We start from the raw sequence: 23,180 nt of genomic DNA on the forward strand, positions 1-23,180 counted from the left end.
ATTTTCCTTGTTCTCTTCTGCTCTGCATTGTGTTCAAACATCATGTGAGATGGTCTTCTATGCATTTGTAGACGACCATCTAAATGTCTAACATGGTTCTGTTCAATGAGAACGGTTGCTGGTGTGTTAGATGGCGCATGCCTGATAGAAGGGTAAAGATGGTTTACAGAACGTTGTACTTTAGAGCTGGATCAATAACAGAACAGTGTAAAAAGTAACATGACTTTATTGATTAAAAAGACACCGGGACCTCCAGTCTGAAGACTTTCATGTGACAGGTGAACAGTGTTCTCCAGGTGGCACAGAGGAGTAGATACAAAGAATCAAAACCATACTGAAACAACGATCCATTGAAACCAAACAAAGCCCGAGCCCGACATCACAAGTTATGACGTTGAAAAATGGAGTGTAGAAAAATATAACACGGTTACGTAGTACTAAGAGGTCTTGGCTGTTCTCGTTCTGTGCACAAGTTAGACCTGACCTAAAACATCAGGTTCAAATAACTATTTGATGTTGAGCTCCCATTCTGAAAGTCAACAGACCTTAGCAGAGAGCAGCTGGTGGTTGTAAAGGCTAGAGGCACAGCCAGTTTTGGTAATCCTGGAGTTGATTCATACTCGAGGTGAGCAGATTAACAACCCTTGTGTGACATTCCTCTCTGCTCACAAGGGCCACCAGCAAGGCCCCATATGAGACGCTACTGTAATGGAGTTAGTGACTGGAAGAAGGCCTCAAGGTCTGCTTAGAGGGCATTTGACAAGGAGCTCATTTCCTAGTTAACAAAACCACATTCACGTCAGCAAACTGCACATCAGGTGGTCTGCACTGAGACCACATCAGGTGGTCTGCACGGAGACCACCTGATGCCGTGAGGAGGGAAGGGAGCAGAGATGGCTGCTGATCACTTTCATGGTCTACTTCTACTGGCTAATCTGGAAAGAAGGTACAAGAATCTCAATGGTCTGATCATCTGTTTGCACCTGCACTCAGCACTCAACTCTTTTACTCAAACCCTGTAGGAGGCTCTCGTAACAATCTGACAGTTCTGTTCTGAAGGCAAATGGCTCTTTGTGATCATTTCCTTCATTGTTAGTTCTACAGGAATCCTCTTTAAGGCCACATGGCTGCTGAATGAACTAGGTAGGGAGGTGAAAACCCTGACCAGGAAGAGGCACACTTGCACCTTCAGCAGGTGGTCACAGTGCCTCTGGTGGACTGCCGGTAAGTGCTGTTCAATGCCACCTCTTAACGGTTAGGAATTCACACTAGCTCCAGAATAAACTCATTGTGTGTACTCTGGTACATATAATCTGCTCAAAGGCTTTCAACTGACAGAGGGCAACGTCCCCAACAAAGAGTACAGAGTGTGGACCTACCACAGCCTTTAACACACAGCAACACCTTTACAAGGCAGATCATGGTTGTATAAAACAAACAGCAGGAAGGGGGATGAAGGGGAAAGGATGGAATTCACACAGTTGATTGACATCCATATCAAGAGCATTAACAAATCAATCTTTCATTAAAAAAAAAAGTTTATATACAAGCTAACCAAAACAAATTCATGATTGTGCACATGATTTGCTTTCTCCACATATTCAATACTCAGCATCACAAGGAGTGTGTGTGGTGGTGGTGGGGGTGGTGGGGGGTGAATGGCATGACAACGTGATTGGAATGAAACTACAGCAGGGATTGGGGTGGACGAGAGAGGAATTTGCCTTAATTACTTATCACATTATTATGAATTCAAAATAATGGAGGGGGAATAAGAAGAGGGGGAAGAATTAAGTTGACGGGGACTCAGTCTTTCCACTCTTTCTTGATGTTAAGGTTCCACTCCCAAGAGAGGTGGTCGTGCTTATCGTCATCAGTGAACTTGGACTTGATGTTGTAGGTGCCGCGGGCCAGCATGCCTTTAGGAGCCTCCTCCAGAGGGGTCAGGAACTCATACTCTGCCGGCCGCGGCCCGTAGCTCCCCACCATGTAGTCTGACTTGTCAACTACACAGAGAGAGAGGAAAGAGAGGGGCTTAGAAGTATTTTCCAAAGTTGCCTCTTGACAAAAACTTCCCTGTGTCATCAAATACAAATACTATGGCCACTCGAACTATTAACAAGTAATTTAATGACCGTCTAGGAATGGCAATGTAAATACCTCATCTACTAACTTGACCTATTTACTGTGCACAGGGGAATACAGTCACCCGAGTTGACCAAGCCACTCCCAACACCCAATCCCAGATACATCCCTAACCCCTGTCTCTGATGCACTTGTTGTGGACATCTGGGATAATTGGATAAGTATAAGCAATATGGTCATATCCACATGTTGTCCTCTAGATGGAAGGTACACTATATTGCTTAACCTTATCCGGCATTCTCAAATCCTCACAGTAGACAGAGCAAGAAAATGAAACAGCAGAACTTACCCTTGACTCCTTTCCTGTAGGTCTGCTGGGCATACTTCAGTCCCGACACAATCTCCTTGTTGACCTGCAGACAGAGACAATCAGTGATGAGGTCACATCCTCTTTCCACATCCACCCTTCGGATAAGAAAGCAGCCCTTTCATGATGGGACATGGTGTGTATTCAGCTTACAATTGAATTTCAATGTCCAAAATAGCTTGATAGTGGCCAAGCTGACACTGGTCATGTTAGAAAAAAGGCCAGACTCATTCACCTTGAAGCTGATCTTTATCTTGTACTCCACGCCTTCCTTCAGGACAAAGGACTGTTTCTTAAAGGACTCCAGGTCTCCTGAGGTTGAGCAGAGAGAAAGAGGTGGCCAGACCACAGAAAGAGAATGTCAGAGACCCTCAGGCAGAGTGAATGCAGGAGGAGTCTATCATTTTGTTCCAATATATGCAATGCACAAAGTTCTCCCCTGGAAGTAATTGTGTTAGACTGGATGGGTGAAATGCGTCAGATCAGTGATTCAGCATCTTTAAAAATGCGAGCACAAAGGCAGGATTTTCTAAGTGTTCCAACAGGGTTGTAGCCTGTTATTATAGTGTCCACTAGATGGCACTTCCCTGTATGTGAGTTCAGCTCTATGGCCCTGGTTTCTTCCCTGTAGGTAGCTCTACAGGCCATATGAGGGCAGAAGAGTCTCAAACCAGCAGAAGAAATGCCTCATTAACTCGAATAATAAAACCAATCCATTAGGAATGGCCCATGGAATATGCCTGATATGTCTACTGGAAAACGTTTGTTTGTAAACCATAGGTGGCCAGGTGTTGCGGCTACTATGAGGCAATGTCTTTTGTCCCCCCCAATGGTAAGCTTAAGTGCCACCCTCACACATTCATATGGAAAATATTACATGTGCTCACGACAAAGGCTTCTTTTCACACTAAAACACATGAGAAGTCTTTCAATATGGAGCCTTTTCTCAAAAAGTGCACCTCAGCGTATTCAGAAACACGCCCTCGAAATACCAGTACAACCACAGTGCTGCTCTACTCACCCTGTAGGTCAAGGGTCAGGGGCAGCGGCGCCGTCTCACACATCAGGGTCAAGCGTGTCACCTGGACATTGGGAGCGTTGGGGTCTACTGGGAGAAAGGGGAAAAAAAACAAAGCAAAGTACAAAAATGTAAAAATAGTTCATGGTAAACACAAAAAACATTGACTATTATAAGCTATTATACTATTATAATTCTTTAGAGACTAAGACATTGTGGGGTTAAGATGCTCATACTATGGATCATTTAACTATTTGATTTAGAATTTTAGGACACCTTTCGGTAATATTTTTTTTAAATAAAATTTTGATTTAGTACGACATCGGAGGATGTGGTGGATTGAGATGCATCCAAATGCAAAAAAAACCTCTCTGGCTTAAATTGAATGATTTTGATGGGGATTTTGTCATGCACCGGTGCGTCAATCAACTCAAGGGGGCTAAGTCAATAGGCTAAAGCAGAAAACTACAACAGTTCATGAAGAACAGTTCAACTGTGAATAATGACATTTGCAACAGATGGAAGTGAGTATCAGACATAAAACAACGTGAAAATATTTCTACCAGCGATCAGTGGTTCATCGCAGTCTTTTATACCACAGCTCCAACTAAAGCCCAGGCGGCTTGGCCTCCTTTCCAGTCAGCAGCCTGTATCTTGCCAGCCTGTATCTAGTTCACAGACTGTTGCAGGTGTCAGCTACTGACCTGTCTGTCTGGGGGGGGGTGTAACTCTGTCACTGCTGTACCCACTGAGCACCAAGACTGCCGGCCTGTTGCCCTCTCCCACCCTCTCTTATGGTATTTGCAAACTCATTCAATTAAATCCCTGGAAAGAAAGCCTGCTGAAGGACTTGAAAGTAGGAGGGAATTATAAAATAATAAACAAAGATGGTTGCACGAGATGTGCATTGTGGATGTGGGTTTGTTTGTTAATCAGTTTGAGAGGGAGAGAGAGAAACAGTCTGCAGGACTGGTGTTTCCAAATTGCATGAGTGTGTGTGTGTGTGTGTGTCTCTACAACGTGTGTAATTGGAGCAGCAGCACAAACCTGCAGCCGCGGCAGCGTTCCCCAGCAGGGCCTCCTTGTACTTGCGCAGGCTCTCGTCGTCCTTGTCAAGCTCCTGGATCTCCTGCAGACTCTTCTGAGCGGGGGGCTTGTAGTTGACCCCGCCCTCCGCTTCCTCGTTGGCCGCTGCGATGGCCGCCAGCTGCTCCGGGGTGGGATCCTGCTCTGCCATAGTCTACTGAGAGCGAGAGAGACACAGGTCAGGAGGTTTGGTCCAATACGTTGAAAATAGATCAACAAACTGCAAGGCAAAACACTGTAAAACACTGTTGTTGCGTAGTGAGCACAAAACACTTGAAAAACCCCCCAAGGCACTGTCTTACCGAAAAATGCAAAAGCCTTTATTAAGTTACACTGCAGGAGGACAAGATTAAAAACAGCACACCTGAGCGTACTCCCTGAATACTTTGTGAAGGTTGAAAAATTGGTCCTCCCTACAGTACCTCGTCTTCAGGTAAACCACTGGTCTGAAATGACTGCATTGGTAAAAGACGTGTAGTAGAGACCTCACATGCTACCAACTAATGAATCATGTGAGATTGGTTACTTTTACAAGGGAGGGAGGAGGTAAGGATGTATTTCCAAACTATTCAAGCAGGGCCAGAGTTTGAAAGATGGTAGCAGCAAAGATGGTTTAGTATGAACCAATAAAAATCCCAGATCACGCTTGTAGGCGATGTCATGGCGACATTGGCTAGCGAAGCTCATGCGCAGAAACACGTCATCAGGTCTAGCGGTCGTCTAGCGTGGATGTGCAGGCCATCAAATCAAAGTCACTCCTTCGATATAAAGTTGTTTTTGACAAAAATGAAAACGTGTCACTTTGTCGAGTAACAACTAAGGAATACTTTTGCACTTCTCAAACCCTGGTCTGGCCTCCAGTCTGCTTCGCATGGGTTCCCGGAAGTTGTGCGATATTGGGCCTCTGGGTTTAGAAACTCTGGTAGCAGTCAACACGCCACTTCCCAGATGCTCATTAGGATCCTTTAAATAAATCTAATTTGCATGCATTGTGGGGCAGGTACCAGGTTAATAGGGTGTCCTGGTAGATGATTATAGATTTACATCCTTCTCTCATTGCACTTTGACCTCAGCAGCCTCATTGCTGCTCTGAAACAATATCCAATCACTGTGACTGAGCCTAACCAGAGCCTTCTATTGCGATAAAGATCTCTGGGCCTGACTCACACGTCCTGGCTTGGACTTTATTGGACACAGTCCCAGCATGGAGGTCAGACCAGAGAGGGGCCAGCGCTGTACACGCGGGGGGGAACCACGGTGGGCTGGTTGGTCGAAAAGCAGAGCTTTATCTCAACTCAAACCCTCTCCCTCCCTCCCTCTACCATGCTGTAGTGAGCTACAGTCAAGCTTCTGTGGATCAAGCAGATAACATGCTAATGTGGGGAGCAGCACCCAGCTGCACTGCATTACCAGTCAACATCAATTAGGGTCTGGGGAGAGTGATGCTACGCAGGAATCAGGACAATGATATTAGAGGGAGGGTCCTCTTGCCAGAGGTGGGTGTCGTGAGGAGAGAGCAGTTGGTGTTGAAATCAACCTTTCCACACAGATGGGGAAGGGAAAGAGGATACCTAGTCACTTGCAAAACATAATGCATTCAACTGAAATGTGTCTTCCGCATTTAACCCAAACCCTCAGAATCAGAGAGGTGCGGGAGGGCTACCTTAATCAACATCCCTGTCATCGGCGTCCAGGAGCAGTTGTTGTTAAGGGGTTAACTGCCTTGCTCAAGGGCAGAACAGTAGATTTGTCCACCTTACCAGCGACCTTTCGGTTACTGGCCCAAAACTCAACCACTAGGCTAGGGGTTCACTTTTTACTCAGGCCCCGTTCCAACATTGGGGAACATCCCGCACCACCCCTATTTCTATGGGTACAAGCACTATTCATGACAAACTGTTCACACCCCTCTAGTTAGCGAAGATAACATTTTTGTTGGTTTAAAGCTAATTTCCTGCAATTGTTGCCGTTTTAAAGCTAATGTTCTTGCAATTCTATACATTTTGCCATGTCTAATATTTATTCATGTGTTATTTGAGTCACTCAGACATTACAACAAAATCAGTGCTAAAAAACCTAGCAAAAAAAATCTTTAGCCGACATGGCCCAGTTGATCTTTGGACATTTCTGACAAGTTATAAATATCTCTCCAAGGTATACAATGACTGAGGAAAACTGATGATACATTACTCAATTTCGAAACCGCACCTTGTGCATTCTACTATTACAGAGGACACCCCTTACCCCACAGTTCGGGAACCACTGCGCTAGGCTACCTGCCGGTTAAGTACTGTAGTAAGATAGGCCTACGTCTAGCTGGTGTAATACCTCTGCTACACCGAGGTGATTTAATAACACTGCTGCTCTGTACTTTCTGTCTCCCTTCATGAAGACTGGCCTCCTTGTTCTTCGTGGTATTGTGAGTGATTGGCACAGAGCGCCTCTCTGTATCCATGTACACACCACAGACAGTCAGCAGCGTAGTCTTCAGTGGTAGCAGTTCAGCGTGATGGCGCCAATGCCATGCTGCATTTTCTACTGATGCATTAGTGATTTACTGCAGTACTGCATCTAATACTTTAAAAGCTTCACTTTATCACAGACCAATAGTTTTTTCCCCACAGCAATAAATGACAGGCCTATTCCTTCACTGGGTAAAAATCTTAAACTCTGCACTGACAGGGCAGGTCAAGGCTACTTCTAGTGCTTGTATCAGCTTACTGTACTTTGTTAAGTGGAATTTCAACTGAGAGACTGTAAATCCATTGACTCAATGTGTTACTGGGGAACTGACACCAGCTGGCCCCAATTACATTGCAACAAAGCAAATCAACTTGGGAAAAAGCTAATCAACTTGGCCTGTGCTGTAGCACTGTGTAATTACACAGTAATACACAATTGTGTATTAGTGTAATACAATCAATTAACTGAGCAACATTGAGTATCTCTGACAAATTGTAAAACAGAAAATGGCAAGAGCAAGAATACTACTTTGACAAAGGGCCCTGGCAGACCTCCACAACACAGAACAATGCCAGTATGTTTGTGGATGTCAGTCAGTTCACAGGAAACCACCTAACCAAATACAAAACAGGAAGCCTAGGCTATGCTGTATATCACACACTGTCATGCTCATGCAGCAGTCGAGTTTGAAACACACTTGTTCAAGGACCGTAGTAGCTCACACATTCCAATATAACGAGAGAAAACTTAGCAATGGTAGAAAAACATAACAAAACAGGCTAAAAAGCCACGTAGAACGCCTTGGGGGATGTGTGAAAGATGTTATTATTGGGCTACACACAAACACGCAACTGCAAAGAGAAAAAAAACAAGTTCAACATTGATGTTGTGCCATGAGCAAGGCTCCAGATGTTGAACAGACGCCGGTATTACCTTGGTGACATAACACACCATAAAACCCCAGCTCAACACACAATCCCAGCAATAGTACATTAAAATCACACCACTGCAAACAAGGGCTCCTGTCTGGCTCTCAAACCTCTCACCACACTAACCAGTTCCACCCCCCTCCTCGCTCTGTAATCCTCTCCCTCCCTCTGCCCCTCTCTGTTTTGCATAGCGCCTGACAGATGGACCTGCGCCAAGCAGGAACAGGGAGCACGCTGCACCATTTTCCCGCAAACGGGGCCTCTCCACGTTCTCATTAAAGCAGAAATTCCTGTTCTGTTAGCAGTAGTGTGTTTTGGTAGCTCAGCTGTGCAAATGTGTGTGAAGTTGGAGAAATAGTGAGAAGGACTCGTTGTTAGGAGTGGGAGGACGGGACCAGATTCAGGGATACTGTGACATCTTTCTCACGTCATCTCTATTCATCTCTAGTCGCTCCTCCTCATGTGCTAGCCCAGATCCAGACCTGAGCCTTGGTGGACTGCCGCTACATACCGAGTTGTCCCCCAGGATTGGTGTGGTGATAAATGAGAGGGAGATACTTTAGGAGTGCTATATTTCTCTGCTGCTAACTCACACCACAACACAGCCTCTCATGACTGGCCTGCTGTTGGGTCAAGCAGCTTCAGCTGGAGGGGATGTGTCCTTCAGAATAAGTGGATAGATAAAAAGAGGGGGTGAGGTGGGGGACATCAGGAAATAGTGACAAACAAGAGGGTGAAAAACAGAAATCAGTACTAGGTTGTGAGTCAGGGTGGCTAGAGTTTTTTTTTTAAATAGTACAATGCAACAATTATTATGACAACCTTAAAGAAATACATATTTTAGTAGAAAGTTACAACGGATGTGAGGCACCATCCGAGCAGTGACCCACTTCAGTCTCACATGTTTATCAGTGTGGCCATTGCTTGGCATGACTGCCTAATGCCCATAGGCAAACAAGTAGACTATAAACACTTAAATAGTTGGCAGCCATCTCATTCTCAACACAGTTTGGCTTGCATAGAATAAGTTATTGGAGCACGATCAGTTTCTGGCTTGACCAACCACGTCAAGATAATGATTCATATGCGATCTTCACTAAGCACGAAATGGATGATTGGGTCAATTATAGGTCCACTGAGCTCAATGAAATAGATTAGGCCAAGTTTCAACAATAGCATAAGTCCCAATACACATTTATCCAGCAGCTGACATTACACATATACTGACTGACTACAGAAATAAATAGGCCTTGTTCACTCGTCACTGCTAAGTGACATGTTTTGGTGTAACTGAGGTATAAATACTGGTAGTGATCGGCTTATGTGTCAACATTGAACCCCTCACACTGGTTCTTACCACTGGCTGCTAAATAAATACCAATAGCTTTAATTGGAGGGTTATCCCCATTTGATCAGGTTCAGGAATAGTCATCCAAGCACTCTGGTTTCTAGAGTAGCTGACACCCAGATTAGGGCTGTTCCTTAGCAACAATTAGAGCAGTAAGATTATTGTGACAGAGATTACTGCTAATAAGGCATTGGGGAATAGCAAAGGGGAAGTGTTTGGGGGTGTAAGTGGTGACACATCAAGAGGATTCCACTGACAAACTTCTTTGGTGTCCTATAGAGATTCAAGGGCCTTCATTACCAAATTTAACAAGGGCGAGAAACGCCTCCTGAGTTGATGAAAATGGCTAAAGAAATTCAGCACAGGTCAGAGTTGGAGGCAAAAGTGGCAGGAACTCAAAGACAACGCCTTAAGTTCCTCTTTTCCTTCAAAGTTAGATCCATTTAATCTTAAAATCAGAAGATTTCTTGGTCAGAAACCAGCTCTTAATCCCCCAAAAAAGGCAAACAAGAAAGGTTTCCTCAAGAAATGTCCAGCTCATAAATCATTCTTCTGTAGTAAAGGTCTCATAGCGGTCTTTTCTTTTTTTGTCCAACTAACCCATTCACTGTGTACTCTCATAGGACTTCACCTTTGACATTTCACAGGGAAGAGTACAGGAAAAGGACAGCACAAGGCCGACAGCAATTTGAACAGAATTTTGATAGATGACAAGATACATTACAAATGCAAAAATATAAGCATTTACTGCAATCTAGTGTCTCAGCCATGTCCCTGTTCTAAGGCAGGGTAAAAAATAAAATAAAAAGTGATCACCCAAGTGTATTCTGCAATAGAGAACAGCTGGCATTGTCCAAACGCTACAATTAGCTTTTAACCACAGAGGGGGAGGAGAAATGGCAATCAGGAAATCAGGGATTACGTAATCATTCATTGGGCTAAACTCCAGCTCCTGGCAGGTCTCTGATAAACCTACCTAAATCACTGACACAACCGCCTCCAGGAACATTGTGCTGTACCAACCTTAGATTTGGCAAGCAGCCTGGATACTGTTTTTACTCCTAATATCACACACAAAACATCTATGGCTAGTTTGATCCTCTGTTCTGTCTCCCTCCCTCCCATAGACCTAGCTCTGAGAGTGAACTTCAGCATTTCTCCCCTTCCTCCCCACAGGACGCACCGTTTCATGTGTCCTTGTGATGTGGCTTTGTGACGCCCTTCTAGACTTATATGCCATTCACCAGAGTGCTTGACTTCCTTGTGCTCTGCAGCACTTTTGTCAACTGTGATTGTATGTTTCCTTCATGTTCTGCCAACAACATGACTCACATCTGCCAGTTAGAGAAGAGAACTGTGTTTAACCACATGTTGGACTGCACTTAAACACACATAGTAATGCAAAAGGCTTCTAAATGATCCCCTTGACTTCCCCTGTAAGCCTTTCTCCACCTGACGTGAACCCCATTGCAGTCTTGATTTGTTAGCAGGTATTCAGGTAAGCAACACTGGCTTGATGTAATGTCAGACACGCTGGGCTGCTGCACAAAGCAGAGGATGCAGCACTAAATGCAGAACAGTGCCTTCAGGAAGGATGATTGTGCCTGACAGAGCTGATGCAATGCAGGAGGCACTCATTTCCACAGAGTGAGACATGAATAAACAGCGCAGAGAGGAGTCAAAATTTGAGGAAGTATCAGACGAAAGAGAAAAATATATTCTACCTCAAGGGGGGAAAACTAGAACAAATACGGTCTGAGCATTAAAAATAACCGGTCTGAGAAATCACTCTGTATAGACACAGCAGGAAGCTGAGAGTGAACGGGAGTGCCAAGGTGTCAGATGAAAGGTCAGGGCTCTCTCCCTGCACGGTGGGGGGGCTTAGCGAGTAGCAACACATGCCCAGATTATGTCTGCCTCCCTTGGTAACAAAGCAACAGCATCCACTATGGACATTAATAAGCCTGCTGTTGTATGGTGGTTCCATTCAGTTGGGCTTTTTAATGTGGCGTCATTGACAGAGCAATGACCTGATGGTGGGTGGTACACTTGATGGCACTAGTCATGTGGTCTGAGGAACATCTCAACATCTGCAACAAGAAACTAAATAGTATGCAGTGTAACGTTTGCCCTCTGGTGGATGATAGCAATGACTAAATAAGGACATATCCAGCATGAAGGGAAGCCATTTCCTTTTGAATGAGGTGTAATGTGAAGGCTGATATCCCCTGGGGGACATTTGGGGGTTGTGTGGTCTGTTGTTCAGTCTAAGCCACAGTACAATGAGGAGGAACAGCAGAAGAGAAGAGCTAATCTTTAACATTGCTGTATGTGTGGAGATGCTGGCCAGTGTCCTCGTTTCTAGTCCCTTGCGAGTTACAGCAAAAACAGAAGAGACCGACGTGCCACTTAAAGGCAGTAAGAGGACAGATAGCCAAATGGCTCTGAGAGAAAAGGAGTCACCATCAGGCCTGGTTCTTGTCATGACAGGCTATAGGAGGGGGTGGAATGTGTGGGAGGCGTCATTAAATGCCTCCATACCTTCATTGTGGCGAGTTGTCTTTATGTAGACTGTGTGCTACGTAAAGTAGGCCATCAGATGGTGCTGTGCTCAGCTCTGAATTTAATCTCCTTTGGTTTGCTACAATTTCCCCAGCCAGATCCCCTGCCTTAATGCAGAGTGACAGGGAAGTAGAGACAAGGAGAGAAGCGTAGTGATTACCCACAGCCATGTAGCCTATCCTGTAATGGAGGTTAGAAATCAGCTAGGAGATAGATGGAAGCTTGCTCACTTTTAAGAAGAAAAATAGCTGTGCATCTTGATCAAAAATCAGGTTAAGATTGGTTCCTGGAATCATGTGGAGTAATGTCCAAGGCATGTGGTTGTCGAATGAGAAGTTAACTTGCATCAATCCAGAGGCTGGAAAATTCTCTAAAAAGTCCTATTAAATAATATAGCTTAGAAAACATGAAACCAATTATTGTTGAAAGGGGTGTACTGAAAAACACAGATTTCAAATCTCTAGTCCTACTCAAAACAAAAAAAGCCTGTAGAAAAACAGCATTTCGGATGAAAAAGCAATGGTAGTTGCAGTGGTGAGCTGCCATTGATTGGATAGTGGTAAAGGGGACAGATGTCCAAAGTATCTCTATGGATCAATACCCCCCTCTCTCTTTACATTGCCACAAACTGACAGGGAAATACAAGATGTCACATGAACTGAATAAGAGACTAGTGAAGCCCTAAGGCTGAAAATATGAGGACGCTATTTGGTCTGAAGTGTATATCAATTAAGTCAACATTGCATGTCCCTGGACCTCTGGAAAGATACATATTAATATGTAGAGGTAATGTTTTTATTCCTGTTGCATAGAACATTGTAAACTGGTTAGGTTAACAAAAACAAGTCTACGGGGACCTTTGAGCTGCTGAACATCCAGCAGATGCTTTAGTGTTCTTATGTAGATCGATAAGCGCAACAATTGGAGCAGCCAGGCTGTTGAAATGTTGGTATGTTTGGTTTATCTTACAGACACTATACATCGTTTTACTTACAGTGAGTGAACTACCTGTAAATGGATAATACTAGGAGGAACGGGTTAAGTTTGGTGAACACCTAAGACTCGCCCTGGCCTACTCTCCAACAGAAGGAACTAGAACTCTACCGCGCCATGCGTCAGAAACAGGAAGGAAAGGCTTCACGTTCGGAGAAAGCCAGCCCCCGTAGTTTTGCAAGCATGTCACTGCCAGTCTATCGGGTTACTGGGCCTAATGATTTTCAGAAAAGATGCACACGTTTGTATGCCATAAAAACACGTCCTAACAGATAGGCTGACTGGGTTTAAAAGTTGCATTATTTGAAGTGTGCCAGTCAGTTGGTGAGTCCTCCTGGATCAGTCAGTCAAATCCAAACTTCACTAGGCCTATTTTAAATACACATCTGTATCAAACTCACTTTGAGAGGGTATATACATATTTGTAGCAATTTACAGGATTCGCTCATTCCCTTCAATCAAGTTTAAGAAAAAAATGTTCAATGATGAATCACCGCGGAAAATGAACTTGCATTCCAGGAAGTGTCGTCTGCTGACAGAACGTGAGCAACTTTCATGCGATGAAAAGTTAGCCTATACATACCCATTCATTGGGTCTGATAAACAACTTTTTTCTCTTGAATAGTGCTGTTTTGAAATTCATTTGACTTGCTTAGTCAACAGGATCTAATCACAGATCAATTTAGTGGATATTCACAAGGATATCCTACCTCCATGGAAAGAGATGACTTATCACTGTATAATTAAACTGGTAGCAACCGCAGAGCAAACATCAGTGACATCAGTTTCTGGTCTGCGTCACAATTAAAATGAGTAATCTACACTAGTCGAATTAAACTACACATCATGAAGTTGTTAGTTAGCATGTAACAAGTTGCACTAGTAATCAGAACTCGCGACTTTGTACTACCAAAAAGTGACGTACAAATGAGCTATCAGCGTTTTAACTTAAATGTATAGACAAATGTTTGAAAAGTTGATTAAATATTTTTTTCGGACCTTACCGTTATGCTGCTGCTACACTGGAGTACGCGCCACTGAATGGCGAAGAGGGAGCAGCTCAAATCAAACGCACAGCACACTTCCGGGAATATTGACTCGCACTACGAAGGCTGTAGAACGTAGGCGGGCGCTCAGCAACAAGCCTGGTGTAAAGTGCACTAGTCAGGTAAATGCTCGTTACTAATAAACTCGCAAATGTATTTGTAGACTAGAATAAACGTATAGTAAATTAGCGCAATTATCTTAACAGTATGAAAATTAGCAGCCAATCACGTAATTTGAGAGCTCAGACGGGACATGAATAACCTTATCAAGTACACGGAGTAAGAACAGACCAACACGTTTTTAAACATCAGTAATGGACAGACTGCAAAATTGACAAAGTAGCCTTAACAAAGCAATGTTCACACTCAATGGACGATGCGGCCATCTAGTGGTTTAGCCTAGGTAATCCAGTCACGCATATATCATTTGGATCTGGGAGACATGCAACAGCTTGCTAATCAAATTGTTCGCAGTTGCGTCAATTGGCCGAATTCTAGTAAACCGACAGGATACTTTACGTCGCCAAATGACTAGTCTTTAGTTTCCCATGTCCTAGTGCACCGTTGGGTGCAATGCACTTCAGCTAAGATTTGCATGACAACCTCAGTACTTTGTGTCCGGCTGTTACACAATGTTTGGAACCAGGAAGACATTTGGCACTGCAAAACTATTTGGGGTAGAGCCCTCCAAGCCATAAGAAAGCAAAATAGTTATGACTACACTGACCATCTTCATTGCCCCTTATATTTTTAGCTCCATGCACACTACTTGCTCACACTGACCCAACACGGTCTTCTGCTTTTTATCATATACCCTGATGCCTAATCACCTTAACTCTACATATCTACCACTAAGATCCCATTCCCTGCACATTGTAAATATGGTATTGGCACTAACCCCGTAGAAAGCTTACCTTTGTTATGTGTTGTACCGATATTGATCACTGCATTGTTGGAATGAGCAATCAAATCACATCCTAATTGTCACATGCTTTGTAAACAGGTGTAGACTATGTGAAATCCTTACTAGCAGGCCCTCCCAACAATGCAAGGGATTTCACTGTACAGGTGCACTTGACAATAAAAACAAAGCCGTCAGAGTATGGTTAATATGTACTGCAGGGTTTATTACAATGATCTATGGGGAAAGGAATCAGATCAACAGGGAAAGCCCCACCCACCCCCTTAGACCTACAGTCAAAACCAATATTTTTTTCCAAAAAACAAAAATTGGTAAAAAACACATGGGAGCATTTAAAAGGATTGATACACAAATTTAAATCACATCAGAAGACATCCAAGTGTAAAATGTCCTGCATCTTCAACGCTGTAACAACTGCGACTGTCCTCATGTTCAGCCTGGAGTGTAATGCAGCCTGGAGGATTCACCTAGGCTTTGCTCTTAGCTTGTTTCCATCTGGGGTGGGTGGAGGAAACGCATCAGATAAGACGCATGCTACCATAGTAGGCCTGTCCCAGCATTAATTTCAAACACTATATACATGTAGGCAAACAAATGTTTGTTTTTCAAACCGAGACTCACCCTGGCATTGTAGGCATCGAGCTGGGCATCCAGCTCTTCAGCGGAAAGTGGCTTAGTGCTTCCCCCGCGGCCACCTCGGCCCCTGCCTCCTCCACGTCCTGCTCCACGTCCTCTCGGCATCCCTCTAAACCCACCACCACGACCCCTGTTCATGCCACCACCTCCTCGGTTCATACTGTAGAACATCTGAACATTAGCACCTTCCATTCATGACACTTATCATTGGCTCAGGTTGTTTTGGAAAACAGCTCAATCTTAACACTTACCCCTGCATGGGTGGTCGTCTTTGTGTGTCGATCTGTGATGTGACAAGTTGTATGTTCATGGGACGCCCTGCAAGAGAAAGTATTCAGGTTATCACCAGCAAGAGTAGTGTGCTGAAGAAAGATAAACATCCGTATGGCGCTGTAGTTCTTTGCATCAGCTTCGACTCCAGCGGTGTGGTTATTTGTTTAAATTGTTCTTTAAAAGCCATGAGCTGGCTTTTTTGAGTTAAACGTCCATTTTCTGAAAGAGAACTAGCAAAACAGGCCAACTACCTGGCCTGAACATGGATGGCAACCACCTGAGCACCCATTTTTGAAAGTTTTAACCTTCAGCATCTTGAAGGTTAGATGAATATACAGTGTGAGCATGGTGAAAGACACCTCAACAGCACAAAACAATTAAATGTTTCAGCAAGGTACAAATGACATAATATTTGTGGCAACTGTCAAAGCCACTTGAGAAACCTACCATCAAGTGGTACACCGTTGTACTGTTTCATAGCTTTTAGAGCATCTGCCTTCCTCTCAAAGTGGACATCTGCAGTGCCTAAGCTTCTGCCCGACCGGTCATAGTGAACAGCTGCCTTCTTTAGTGTACCAAACTCTGCAAAGAGCTCCTGTAGTGAGAGAAACCATGTAGTGATTGTAAGTGATTTCAAGTGCCATTTTGGAAATGCTAAGCCACGGTAAATACGCAATTTCTAAAGGGTCAACCAAGTCAAAGAAAATAAGCTGTACCTGAATATCTGCGTCTGAAACGCCAAAGTCGAGATTGGAGACAAGAAGCTTCCCTCCGGTTTCCACACCAGCGCCACCCCCGCCGCCCCCAACACTGGCATTGAAGCCATGATTGCCGTACATGTCGTGTTGCCATTTATCAGGAAGCTGCTTGGGCTGCAACAGATGAAAGAGAACGAACCTGCTGACTTCAGGCTCCCCTGTCTCTGCCAATCACAGAGTCCAGTCCACACAGCTGGGTAGGTGCTGGGGAGATCAGGGACTACACAGCAAACAGGGCCAGGTGGTTGGCACACTACTACCCCGTGGAGATTCCCAGCATTCCCCACGCCATTACTACAAGCAAGTAAACCAGTGCAAAAACAGGACACATGGCAACATATCAATTCTAGACACTAGTCCAAGCTAACAGGCCATAAAGCATTTAGCTAAAACTGATGGGCCCTAATTGTAAAAAATGAAACATTTCCCATACTAGAATGAAGAAATGTATGCATTGACATCTGTTGACGCTATTTTGAGCAACATTTAACAGTAAACAAGTCATTAATAACAGTACACATTTATTCGCTACCATCTGCACTCCGCTCCCACCCCCTTGTTGGCTAACTAGGCTAGCAATGTCGCCCACTGTTCTCTTGCCATCGGCTCCTCCACCAAAGGCTCTCCAGGCGGCCATCCCCCAGCGAGAGTAGTATGCTGAAGAAAGTCATCCATCCGTATGGCGCTGGAGTACTTTGCATCAGTGTCGACTCCAGCTGTGTGGTTATTTGCTTAAATTGTTCTTTAAAAGCCATGAGTTAGCTTTGATGAGTTACGTGTCCATTTTCTGAAAGAGACAACTAGAAAAATAAAGTAGACCAACTACCTGGCCTGAACATGGATGGCAACTATCTGAGCGTCCATTTTGAAACCACGCCATTTTGATTGAGTTGTGACGAGTAACAACTAGAAATGTAGAGATAAAAATATGTAATAATAAGAGGGGAAAAGTCCACTGCTCCATCCATAAAGGACACCATTCTGTGTTGATATGGTGCTGCTCAAAGGGGATTGTGTTAACCCGCCAGCCACTCCCAAACAAAAAGAAAGGAGTGTAGGATGAAACTCGCCAAAAGTTGCCTCTGCTACAAAAATCATCCAACTGCAACAATATTATTCGATGCAGTGCCATTCGGTGGTCCAACAAGTGACTTTCTGGGACGAAAGATACTGCGACAGACCATGAAATAAATATTTCATTGATTGAAGATGCTGAATTCAAAATGGCGCCGTCTGGGCCTTGTAGGTAAGCAGCTATTCCAGTGTTAGCAACTAGCTAACCTGCTCCAAAAGCTTATTCTCAAAAAGTGGTAACAGACATGGGTATGGGTGGACAGGGACACGTTATGTGCATTATATTTCCATATCAACCACAAATTAAAGGGTTTCCCTTCGTTAATTCGAGAGAAATTCGATTAGCTAGCTAAGTGCCTCTCGACTAGCAAGCTAGCCATTGGGAGCAGCTAGCAAGCCTGAAGATTAGAGGACGTCGAGCAGGCATTTTCAGGTTACGAGGCGGTTTCCTTTTTCTCAGCCCATTCCTCTAAATTTCTCATACCCTGCTGTATGGCGTAGGTCTTGCTCTGCCACGGCTCAGGTTCGGTCGGTTCCTCATGGGGCCGGATCCTCCACCTCGGCCCCCAAAGCCTCCACCAGCTGCTCCACGGCCAACACCACCTCGGCCCCCGCCAGAGCCTCCCCGGCCACGGCCTCTTCCACCACCACGGCCTCCTGCGCCCCCTCTCTGCTGCCTGTTCTGCTTGATGATGTCGTCTAGCGACATATCCATTTTATCGGACATTATGAAGTTTCAATTACGCTAAGAAGAACTGTTAGCGAACTAAAAAACTAGCCTGACCGAGCCCTGCCTTAAGTAAAAACCTTGGTAATAACCCTGCGGTACTACTCAGCTGCGTGAGAGAAAAAAAAACGATAAAATAGAGCGCAAGCTGTCTTTATAGCCACGTGCCCTCGTTACGTGAGAACGGATGACGCTGTCAGTGTCCGCTTGTTGTGCGCCGCCCCTTCCAGTTTACTCAGGTTATGCTGTCAAATCAAATTTTATTTGTCACATACACATGGTTAGCAAATGTTAATGCGAGTGTAGCGAAATGCTTGTGCTTCTCGTTCCGACAATGCAGTAATAACCAACAAGTAATCTAACTAACAATTCTAAAACTACTGTCTTATACACAAGTGTAAGGGGATAAAGAATATGTACATAAAGATATATGAATGAGTGATGGTACAGAGCAGCATAGGCAAGATACAGTAGATGGTATCGAGTACATATGAGATGAGTATGTAAACAAAGTGGCATAGTTAAAATTGATGCCTTGAGTCATATCACTACAAAGACCTGTGCTGCTATTATCAGTGCAGCAGCGCAATGGTCTTGAATTTACTGTAGTGCTGGTTATACAAAAATAGATCTGACATATTCCTTGATAGTTGGTGCAACTCGGCTTGGCCCCTCAGCCATCCGAGACACGGCCTGGTCACCCATCTAGAAGGCCGAGACAGTACAGGTGCATCAAAGCCGGGACCGAGAGACTTTAAAACAGCTTCTATCTCCAAGCCATCAGACTGTTAAATAGCACTCGCCAGTTTCCCCCAGTACACTGCCCTGAACTTAGGGCACTTTTACTAGCCAGCTACCTTAGAGACTGCTGCCATATGTAGATAGGTCATTGAACACTGGTCACTTTAATAACGTTTACCCACTTCATATGTATATACTGTATTCTAGTCCAGAATCATCCTATAACTACCGCTGTACACACTGTTCCTGTTCATACCGTAATACTAGCCATACTGTCTATATGTAACCGATGTGAAATGGCTAACTAGTTAGCGGTGGTGCACGCTAATAGCATATCAATCAGTGACATCACTCGCTTTGAGACCTTGAAGTAGTGGTTCTCCTTGCTCTGCAAGGGCCGCAGCTTTTGTGGAGCGATGGGTAACGATGCTTCGTGGGTGTCAGTTGTTGATGTGTGCAGAGGGTCCCTGGTTCGCAGCGAGGGGACGGCCTAAAGTTATACTGTTAAATTGATGCTGTAGAAGGTGCTTCGAACATTGTTTTAGAGAATGCAGCAGTACGTCCAACCAGCCTCACAACCGCAGACCACGTGTAACCACGCCAGCCCAGGACCTCAACATCCGGCTTCTTCACCTGCAGGATCGTATGAGGGGGGTGTAGAGGGGTTGCTGAGGAGTATTTATGTCTGTAATAATAGCCCTTCTGTGGGGAAAAACCCATGGTTGCATTCCTGCCCAGTCATGTGAAATCCATAGAATTTATTTATTTAAATTGACTGATTTCCTTATATGAACTGCATTCGGTAAAATCTTTGAAAATGTTGTATGTTGCAATTATATTTTTGTTCAGTAGCCTATTGCATTGTTTTCAGTAACAATGCACAACAAACAAAACAAAAAGCATGAGACAACAATTTACCATCCTACTGTAGGTTCTGTGATGTTTGTACATACATCATTGGGGAGTATACAGGTAACATATCCAAAAAGAGAATTTAGGTCAGAACATCTATGACCAATGATTTGAGAGTGAAATATTGTAAAAGTATTTTATTCAATATTTTTTTTCAAGGCTGAGAAGTCAATGTGGAGATGTCTAATTTAAGTCCATTTTAGGGGCATGAATGTATATGAAAAATGTTGGCATTTATCCTAAACAATTTTTGGTTTCCAAAACTCGCCCGTACAATCGGATTCCATTCCAATATATCTACAATTCAACTAACTTCCAAAAAAAAGAATGTCAGCCCTTCAGCATTATCCTTTGTAGATTGAAAAGAAAACAGTTTATATTTACGACCGCAGTCCTTTAAAGTGTCCCATGAAGAATTTGTACACAGTCTGTACTTCGGCATCAGGATGTCAGCATATTTCATTGAAACTCTGCATCAGTCCCATTCACATAAAAAAAAAGAAAGAGTGAAAAAGAAAAATTAATGGCGGTAAAACCAAGAACCGGAAGAGAGAATCCCTGGAAATCAAATGCCAGCTTTCCACGTCAACCAGATGAGAGGTAGGGTAAGAAAATATTGAGCCCGGACAGAGAAAGAGCGGGGGGGGGTGGATAAGGGACTCCAAAAATGTTTTGGTTGTTAGGACATCAGCCCACTGCTGTTGAATGGGCAGGCTGTTAGTCCAGGTGGGCAGAAAGAGGACTGGCATTCTGGGCAGGACTGGCCAAAAGGTTGACTTGCTGGCCGACAGAGGAGGAGAAGGTTCTCAAGGATAATTAGTGCAGAAAAAAAGCTGTTGACTATAAAGAGAAAGACTAGGACTTCTTGGAGTTCTGTGTGTTGCGTTTCTTGAGGTCACTCAGGTCAACTGGTGTGAAAGCTGCAAGAAAGGATCAAAAATAACATTACTACTCTTGTCTTTTTGACAAATCTAGTAAATAGCCTGTTTAAATGACAAACATACTCAGATCCATCAAGTCACTTACAATTTAAGTTGGGATTTGGGTTCTTTTCCACATACTCCTGTGGTCCACGGTCTTTGCGTTCGCTGCTCTGTGGTGACCGGATGTCTCTGAGCACACACTGCCAGGCTGTAAAGAAGCATACACATGCCAGCTTTCAACCATCTCCTTACATACCACATTCCATCCAAATGGCTCATCTGAGCTCAGTGGTACAGGGGCTCTGTAAGCAGCTTTGGATCATGTTGATGGCCAACATATAAGCCTACTCAGGTGAGAGACGTTAAGGGCTAGTCTTAGTAAGAGATCGGCCTTATGAGGCAGACTCACTGTCGTGGATGAAGCGCACATTCTCTTCATGCGCTGGAGTGAAAAGCTCCCCACTGTTCGTAGGAGACCGAGGGCTGGAAGTCCGCTTGTAGTTGTTCACCATCCTGGGAGCAGATGAGCTGTAAAGCAGCAAAGATACAAATAAAAAACAAACAGCAAGAAAGAATGAAAAAAAAACAGAACAGACAGGCTAGAAAATAGAACATACGCTTTTCTAGCATGCATGCAGTATACCTGATTCTACAAGATACAGCTTGATTTACAGTTAGCACACAACACAACCATAACAGGTAAACAACTCTCTTCCAACCTCATTCTGTGTGCAGTCTGTCTCTTGCTCCTTTCTAATGAATAGTTGGGGTGGGGGGGGGGGGTTTGAGAGAATATGAAACTTCTTTATCCTCTGTTGGATAGCTAGTGGTGGAAACAAGGCGTGACATGATTCATTCTAAATAAAGACACCAATCACAAACAATAGAGGAATGTTGACATTTGAAAGCTAGCTAGCTAAAACAGACTGCAAAATACAGTTACTTAACTATACAGCCAGAAAGCTACATTGGATGCAACACTATCGGCATTAGCTTGCTTATTGATGTTACTTATGCTTCAATGTTTACATGTTTCTATCTGACACTTCACGTTACACAAGCGAGCTAGCTAACGTTAGCTAAGACAGCTAACAATAAATTATACTAGGCAACCCATATTGACCAGTGACTCGTAAAATATAAAGCACCTACCTTGCTAACTAACGTTACCCAATATCATATATTTTAAATTTACATTTTTGTTGGTTAGAAATTAGCTTGCGATTAAAGTAGTGGGTGACAGATAAAAGATAACGTTAGCTAACTAGCAAGCTAACGTCAGCTTATTCGGTACCATAACGTTAGCTATCTAGCGAATGTTTGCTACACGTTAACATCTAATATTATTAGCTAAGCCATTTAACTTTATCAAGCTGAATATATCCAGACAATAGTACAAATTAAATGTTTCCAACAGCAGTGTCATATTAATTAATAACGCTATAGCCATCTTGAAATAATCCGAAAATTACCAAGATGTAAACTATGTTTACAAACCTGTCTTTAGATTCGGCTTCCTTTCCCTTTCTTTACTCAGCCAACAAGATGTAACTACCGTTCGCGAGCTCGGCCTCCCATCGGCTAAAACGGTTGCCAATGCCAACCAATCATTTCTGGGCAAGTAATTTAAAACGGAAGTCAACAAAATTAATAGGTTTGTTGGTTCAAAATAATGCTAAAATCCAAAGGAATGCTTCTATGAATGCATGCCTTCTCCCCAACATTTACCCTCTCTGCTCGGATCTTTTTAGTACTTGTTTAAATAAAACAGACCATGGACCAGCTTGCGAAGAAGTTAGAAAAAGCATTGGCTAAAAATACCCTTACCTGAGATTATAGACCCGAACAAAATGCACCCTAGCAATTAAAAACATCATACTGCCCCACAGTTATTACAAATATCACAAAGCCCTAGTCAGACCATTACTGTTCCAGCTGGCTTATAGGCGTCATTAGGTAGGTAATGTTAAGTGTAGCACAGATCATTTTCGGCCAACTTGACGATGCTTCCTCAGTTCCCGACTTGGAAGAACGCATTTCTTCTTAATGTCCATGTGTAGTTGCAGGGGGGTTCGTTTGAATTTAGAAATTGCTCCAATATTATGTTAAATACTTTTTTGGGGGCTCCATGAAGTAATCAAAAAAGTGTGTAAACCACCATCTTGTCTGTTTAAACTATATTCTCATTGATTGAGAAAAGTGTGTTGCTTTCTTCTTCTTCGTGTAGTTTTCCGGCAGACTAGAAGACACTTTGTTGGGTATTGCTGCCTTTCACAGTTTGGAAAGTGCATTGCACATTTGTTCACAATAAAAGGAA

General features: G+C 43.6%; 3 protein-coding genes across 8 annotated transcripts; all 3 read right to left on the reverse strand.

Moving 5' to 3' along the window:
- Nucleotides 1-208: 208 nt before the first annotated feature.
- Nucleotides 209-13,960, reverse strand: LOC135555412 (rho GDP-dissociation inhibitor 1-like). Of its 4 annotated transcripts, none has more exons than XM_064987818.1 (6): nt 13,856-13,960; nt 4,518-4,713; nt 3,474-3,557; nt 2,688-2,764; nt 2,435-2,498; nt 209-2,006 (listed from the first exon to the last, which is right to left on the reverse strand). In XM_064987818.1, the coding sequence occupies exons 2-6, from the start codon at nt 4,705-4,707 to the stop codon at nt 1,807-1,809; spliced, it is 615 nt and encodes a 204-aa protein (XP_064843890.1). In that variant the 5' UTR covers nt 4,708-4,713; nt 13,856-13,960; the 3' UTR covers nt 209-1,806. The 4 variants fall into 4 exon arrangements, with proteins under 4 accessions (XP_064843890.1, XP_064843886.1, XP_064843888.1 ...); XM_064987814.1 differs by having other exon boundaries at nt 3,474-3,560; XM_064987816.1 differs by having other exon boundaries at nt 3,474-3,560; nt 4,518-4,710; nt 13,856-13,959.
- A 1,038-nt stretch (nt 13,961-14,998) lies between these two features.
- On the reverse strand, nt 14,999-18,424 carry LOC135555409 (THO complex subunit 4-like). 2 transcript variants are annotated; one of them, XM_064987808.1, is made up of 6 exons: nt 18,045-18,424; nt 16,445-16,600; nt 16,176-16,323; nt 15,707-15,773; nt 15,441-15,615; nt 14,999-15,314 (listed from the first exon to the last, which is right to left on the reverse strand). In XM_064987808.1, the coding sequence occupies exons 1-6, from the start codon at nt 18,285-18,287 to the stop codon at nt 15,300-15,302; spliced, it is 804 nt and encodes a 267-aa protein (XP_064843880.1). In that variant the 5' UTR covers nt 18,288-18,424; the 3' UTR covers nt 14,999-15,299. The 2 variants fall into 2 exon arrangements, with proteins under 2 accessions (XP_064843880.1, XP_064843881.1); XM_064987809.1 differs by having other exon boundaries at nt 17,019-18,179.
- A 1,638-nt stretch (nt 18,425-20,062) lies between these two features.
- LOC135555417 (mapk-regulated corepressor-interacting protein 1-like) lies at nt 20,063-23,080 on the reverse strand. Of its 2 annotated transcripts, XM_064987824.1 has the most exons (6): nt 22,691-23,080; nt 22,361-22,476; nt 21,583-21,616; nt 21,273-21,391; nt 20,967-21,071; nt 20,063-20,860 (listed from the first exon to the last, which is right to left on the reverse strand). In XM_064987824.1, exons 1-6 carry the CDS (start codon nt 22,738-22,740, stop codon nt 20,796-20,798), a joined length of 489 nt encoding a protein of 162 aa, XP_064843896.1. In that variant the 5' UTR covers nt 22,741-23,080; the 3' UTR covers nt 20,063-20,795. The 2 variants fall into 2 exon arrangements, with proteins under 2 accessions (XP_064843896.1, XP_064843897.1); XM_064987825.1 differs by having other exon boundaries at nt 21,583-21,686; nt 22,361-23,071.
- Nucleotides 23,081-23,180: the final 100 nt, after the last annotated feature.

This window comes from Oncorhynchus masou, chromosome 15, assembly GCF_036934945.1.
Source record: "Oncorhynchus masou masou isolate Uvic2021 chromosome 15, UVic_Omas_1.1, whole genome shotgun sequence".
NCBI classification, from domain to species: Eukaryota; Metazoa; Chordata; class Actinopteri; order Salmoniformes; family Salmonidae; genus Oncorhynchus; species Oncorhynchus masou.

Bases quoted from the DNA above. Each gene is read 5' to 3' on its own strand.
- LOC135555412 (XM_064987814.1), bottom strand. From the start codon at position 4,707: ATGGCAGAGCAGGATCCCACCCCGGAGCAGCTGGCGGCCATCGCAGCG. The intron at 2,765-3,473 runs GTGAGTAGAGCA...GCTCAACCTCAG, and splicing joins CCTGACCCTTGACCTACAGG to GAGACCTGGAGTCCTTTAAG. The intron at 2,499-2,687 runs GTGAATGAGTCT...CTCTGTCTGCAG, and splicing joins AGATAAAGATCAGCTTCAAG to GTCAACAAGGAGATTGTGTC.
- LOC135555409 (XM_064987808.1), bottom strand. From the start codon at position 18,287: ATGTCCGATAAAATGGATATGTCGCTAGACGACATCATCAAGCAGAAC. The intron at 16,324-16,444 runs GTACAGCTTATT...CTCTCACTACAG, and splicing joins TTTCAGACGCAGATATTCAG to GAGCTCTTTGCAGAGTTTGG. The intron at 15,616-15,706 runs GTAAGTGTTAAG...GATGTTCTACAG, and splicing joins AGACGACCACCCATGCAGGG to TATGAACCGAGGAGGTGGTG.
- LOC135555417 (XM_064987824.1), bottom strand. From the start codon at position 22,740: ATGATGTTTTTAATTGCTAGGGTGCATTTTGTTCGGGTCTATAATCTC. The intron at 21,392-21,582 runs GTTGGAAGAGAG...GCTGCTTTACAG, and splicing joins CAGACTGCACACAGAATGAG to CTCATCTGCTCCCAGGATGG. The intron at 20,861-20,966 runs GTAAGTGACTTG...CCTTTCTTGCAG, and splicing joins CCCAAATCCCAACTTAAATT to CTTTCACACCAGTTGACCTG.